Here is a 5,473-nt window from a genome sequence, read left to right as displayed (position 1 = left end):
AACAGATTCCGGCGGTGGTGGCCGGAATCTGGCACTGCAAGTGATGGGGGTATTTTTGTCATTTTATATATTAGGGTGTTTAATTAAATTAGTAAACCTATGACTTTTTTATAAATTTTTAAATTTTACCTCGTAATAGTCCCCTATTCAACTACCCAATATTATTCCCAAAATCCTCTCCAAAATAATAAACCAAACGCACCCAAAAATATTAGGGTTCGTTTGGTTCATTATTCTGATACTTTTTAGAATAATATTTTGAAAAAAGTTAAATTGGGCGGGTATTACGATGTAGGATTTGGAAATTAACAAAAATACCCCCTATGTTTGTTTATTTACTAAACAACCCTATAATAAAATATTAAAGGTTAACAAAAACACCCTTGACCCACCCATTAAATACGAACAGCCGGCCACCACCGCCAAAGGGTTGCTGCGGTGTTTTTGCAATTTCTAAAAAAATATTTAGGGGTGTTTAGTTAAATTAACAAATTTAAGAGGGTTTAAAAGAAATTAAATAATATAGAATAATATTTTGAGAATAAGTCAATTTTACAGTTTAACTTTATTGAGAATACTAATAATAGTATTCTCAGGAGTATAAAAAACGGAGCCTTACAACCTAGGAAGAAGAACTCCTTCCCTTAAAAGAACCTTGGACAGGCCTAAGGAACAAACAAAGCAAACAAAGGCCAAAAATTAAAGGTTAACAAAATCCTTTGTAAGCTAAGCCCAATCAAAAAGACTAAAAAACAATAGATGGTCCAAGTTCCAACTAAGACGTCGCTTCTTAGAATAAACGATATATTAGGACATGAATATCACATCAGCTAGGTAATAGTCAGTTTGAAATATTAAAAATGGTTAGAAAGTACGAAAAGGGCAAGATAAGACAAACCACTACAATTATTGTCATATTTTGACTGGGTTACTGTTATACCCGATCTGGTTAATCCACTACAATACCATTCACATTATCTTAGTAGCATGACATATAGCAACCAGCAAATAGTTTTTTATTATCAAATTACGATGGATACTATTTAAATAGAATCATCATAATATATCCACATTGGGGAATTTGTCCACCACCTGAAAGTCAACAATTCCATCTTAGCCAGGTGGCCAGTTCATCTGACGCCCCCCTAAGAGATGGACGTGAATGTGGTAAACTGATTGACCTGCAACAGAATATTCCAACATCAGTTCCCGAAAATATTAGGTATATTCAAATGACAATGTCTATTTCCAGTTTTAGATGAAGAAATATACTAACATCCCTTGGCCCTCATTAATCACAATCCTGAAGCCATCTTCCAGACCTTCCTGTTTGGCAACTAGCTTAGCAGTGTATAGAAGACGGCCAAGAATATCACAGTGCCTTTCCTCAGCCTGGGAAGCATGATTCACATATTACTAACAAGAGAATAAAATAACCAAGAAAACCTAGTCATTTATGAGCAGGTGACTTTCCAAGTCTCCTTTTTTTTTATTTTACTCCACTGATAACACAATGGAAGCAAACCGATAATGTATTTGTTGAGATGAACACATCTAATAAACATAACTATGGTAAAAATAAAGACAGACAAAAGTTGACAGAGTTTGACCTTCCATTCTCAACACATGGAGTAAAACATTAGACCAACTTGAAGATTTCTGAACTGTAAAATTTGTTGAACTTCATGGGCATAGAAATCATATATGAAAGACATGAATAATATTTTACTGTTTGATAATAAAAGATCATTTCTGTATCTGGCTGAAGATTTTGTCTCCATTACTGTATTATTTAGTGATAAGGAAATGTGATTAATTAATTAATATAAGTGAAAATTTGGATATATATATAAGCTACTAATATAAAACACAGTAGTAGTTTCTCAAGTCATCTTTCCAAAGGGGCAAATTCCACATAAGTTGACCTCGAGTAGATAGATATGCAAGAAAATGTAACTATGAAAACAAAGATATGCCAAGGGTTTGACAAGAAAATTGAAAGATAGGATCAAGTTCAACTTCTAACTTCAATTTTTGCAATATCCCATTTCTCTTACATTCTTAACTAATATTTACAAAATACAAGTTGATGTTTCCATGTTTTATATAAAAATATTTAATTTTGGCCTTTATTAGGTCCAAGGTTTCAGAGAGAGAGGAGAGAGGAGAGAGAGAGAAGAGAGAGAGGAGGTGGTGGGTTAAGATATATTTAACCGTCCCAAAAAAAAAAAAAAAAAAAAAAAAGGTCTTAAGATGACTTCATCTGGTTATTTTACTAATGGGGAGCTGGTGGTGTAGCTGTGTAGGGATGCAGAAAACCTTGTGAAACAAAGCTCTGAGAAAACCTATGCAAACAAAGATATACATGGATTGAGGTTTTCATGGCCTACTCAAGAACAAAGGGGTGAGGATCCTAATCCCCACCAAAAACCAGTCCCAATTAATTTTATTTCTATACCTTGTATATGTTGTATAACAATTTTACAAATTTGGTGGGCGGGAATAAGAACTATTGCCTTGATTGTTCACCAATCTTTCTCCACCCCCTTTAAAAATAGGGATGAAAATGAAACAAGGAATAAAAGGGGCGCAATGAGAGGGATGGTAATGGGAAATCCAAACTTGTCAGTTTCACCCAGTTTCCATCTCTTCTAGTGCAACACACACATCAGACATGACAATTTGTAACAGTCCACCTAGCTACACACTAACAAATGATATCTATGAGATAAAAAAATAGCAAGCAGAAAGGATACCTTAGAGAGTCCAGTCAAGCCATCCTTCACTTTGGGAATAATTAGAATGTGTGTGGGAGCTTGGGGAGATATGTCCCTAAAAGCTAAGACCTGTCAAAACAAACACAACAAAGGAAATAAAGAGAAACTCTAAGCTGGCACTATTTTTATATGAACAACAGACTCCAAAGCACAGTCATCTCTGATCAGGATTCATTTTTCTAAAAAAAGTTGAAACATTAAAAAAAAATGTTACACTTATAACAGCTGTTAAACCATAATAGATGAAATAAATCTCTACTAAAAACAGATATCTAATGGTAAATTCAGTTTCAAAAGAAAAGTATAGCCACAATGAGCACAATAGTACCTTGTCATCCTCATAAACTATGGTAGATGGGATTTCTTTGTTAATTATTTTGTCAAATCTGCACATCAATCAAAAAGCATAAGAATATGCAAACTTTTCATTAACGCAAAATTCTGAAATCCAAAGGGAAAATATCAGAAAGTTCAATATACCCAACCAAAAAAACAAGAATAACTTTTAAGGTTAGACAAGTTGCTATAAAACTTTGGTCAAGGCACAAACTAATAAGTAACATAACCAACATTTCCATCTAGAACTGATTGTTGATAAGAATTCTAGTTTCAAACATAAGAGACTTCAACATCCTAATCCTACAATGCAATTACTAAACACAAAACTATGTTAGTGCTACAAAGTTCCCAGATGGCTACTGTAGCGATTTCTATCACACATCCAATAGAGCTCAATAGATTTCTTTTGAAGGCATGCTCTTACAATGCAAGAAGCATATACCATGTGACATTCAAGGTTCAATCAGGCCCTAATGAAAGGAGAGCAACAGTGATTATTTGAAACAAAAAGAAAAAAATTCACACCATTCAATCTTAATCACAGCAACCAAACTTTTGATGGAGCTCGAAATAAAATTTCTAATTAATACCTCTTCAACAATTTGCATCCACTCTACAAAGCATGACCGACTCTACAATCTTCGAGAATTGGTTTGATTCTTCAATTTTCAAGGCTTGATAGATAAATTGATAAGCCAATGATTTTTTCGGGCGTTTCAGAATATGTTTAACCAACATGTTAACTAATCCATCGCTATAAATTGGATGGGATTTTGCAGTTTTTTCTTCTGAATACATCAACGTGACATGAGCGCGAATGGGGTTCAAGAATCCGTTTTTCTTTCATAAGGTCTAAAATAATTTATTTTCATTTCAAGCTTTAGAATTTTTTTTTTTTGTAAATTATTGAGCGGCGAATTCCAATCAATTTTATCATGTAGAAACAGAATAATCAATCAATGAGGCCAAATAATCAGACAATCGACAAATGAAAGTTTAAGAAAGATGGAAAAGATAAGGGATAATAAAGAATAACTAACAATAGAGAAAAGAGAGAAATAGAAAGAATTGAAGAGAAGCTCACATGTGGGAGAATCAGAGGGAACTGCAGCCAGAGCTGCTTCTTTCTCTGAAGTCATGGCGACAGCAGGGACAAATGAGAGCTCAGTACTCCAAGTCGGCTTTTACCTAGGCTTGATATTTTCTCACCGCTCATGTTCATTACTTCTAGGGCTCGCCCTTCTTTTGTCTTTCCCTTGACTTTTGTAAATTATCTTTATCCTCCCCTACCATTAGGGTATTTTGTTTTAAGCAATATTTTATGGAGATATACTGTAATTAATCATTTTAAAAAAAGTAGATGGCTATTACAAAATGAGAGTCTGCTTCATTACGAGGTTTAATCAAGTAACAAATTTTTATTTTTTTTTAGATATCAAAAATCTTCCAAATATTATGAGCCGTTTTATAAATATTTATCTAATTCTTTCTCTTACGTTTATTCTTTATTTTAACACCATCAATTACCAGAAGAGAATTTTTTTTTTTATTTCTATAATAACATGTATTTTTATTGTTTAATTGTACTTAAGGGGGATTACTTCTAATCATTCTAAGATTCCTACACTTCATGAAGCTAGCTGAGAATATGTATGGTTAAAAATCTATTATCCATCCCATCCAGGCACATGCAAGTTATCTTCTATCTCAGATACTTCCACTATCATATATGAGGATAATGCAACTTGTATTGCTTAAATTAGAGAAGGATATGTCTAAGAAGATAGAACTAAGCATATCTCGTTGAAATTCTTTTATACTCATGAACTCTAGCAGAGTTGATAGATTGATGTCAAGCAAATAGTTCAAATGATAATCTTGCAGATCTATTCACTAAAACATTACCAACACCAACTTTTGAAAATTTGATATATTGCATCTGTATGCGGCATCTTAGTAAGCAACCAAGTTAATTTTGTCATTATCAAGGGGAGCAAATTTTTGTAGAGAGTTATTGTATTGGACATATGTACATTGTACTTTTTTTTCCTTGATCACTGGATTTTCTTGGCAAGGTTTTTTAACAAGGCAATATTAAGCATATCCAATACCATTATACAGTTCATCAAATAATTGTATTTCTTTGCTTAGGTTTTTATCCCATTGGGTTTTTTCTTAAATACAGGTAAATACAATTTATCTGTTATCTGTAAGTGATGAATTTTATTTGGTGGAGATCCAAGGGGTAGTATTGTAAATAAATGCGGATCTTTCACTAATTGATACATTTTCTATTATGCCGTTGCCACCCTATGACACATGACAAAAGGTGACAACATTTTGTTTAGGCTTGCTAC

At 33.1% G+C, this 5,473-nt stretch overlaps 1 protein-coding gene across 1 annotated transcript; it reads right to left on the bottom strand.

The window, feature by feature from the left end:
* Positions 1-1,099: 1,099 nt before the first annotated feature.
* On the bottom strand, positions 1,100-3,228 carry LOC116134352 (14 kDa zinc-binding protein-like). Its single transcript, XM_031420033.1, has 4 exons — positions 3,106-3,228; positions 2,757-2,846; positions 1,277-1,392; positions 1,100-1,181 (listed from the first exon to the last, which is right to left on the bottom strand). The coding sequence occupies exons 1-4, from the start codon at positions 3,169-3,171 to the stop codon at positions 1,100-1,102; spliced, it is 354 nt and encodes a 117-aa protein (XP_031275893.1). The 5' UTR covers positions 3,172-3,228.
* Positions 3,229-5,473: the final 2,245 nt, after the last annotated feature.

This window comes from Pistacia vera, unplaced genomic scaffold (assembly GCF_008641045.1).
Source record: "Pistacia vera cultivar Batoury unplaced genomic scaffold, PisVer_v2 Contig286, whole genome shotgun sequence".
Lineage (NCBI taxonomy): Eukaryota > Viridiplantae > Streptophyta > Magnoliopsida > Sapindales > Anacardiaceae > Pistacia > Pistacia vera.
Note: the sequence above shows the minus strand (reverse complement) of the source record. Positions and strands in the feature narration are given on the sequence as shown.

Bases quoted from the DNA above. Each gene is read 5' to 3' on its own strand.
- LOC116134352 (XM_031420033.1), bottom strand. From the start codon at position 3,171: ATGTGCAGATTTGACAAAATAATTAACAAAGAAATCCCATCTACCATA. The intron at 2,847-3,105 runs GTACTATTGTGC...TTGTTTTGACAG, and splicing joins TAGTTTATGAGGATGACAAG to GTCTTAGCTTTTAGGGACAT. The intron at 1,182-1,276 runs GTTAGTATATTT...ATTCTGTTGCAG, and splicing joins ATTAATGAGGGCCAAGGGAT to GTCAATCAGTTTACCACATT.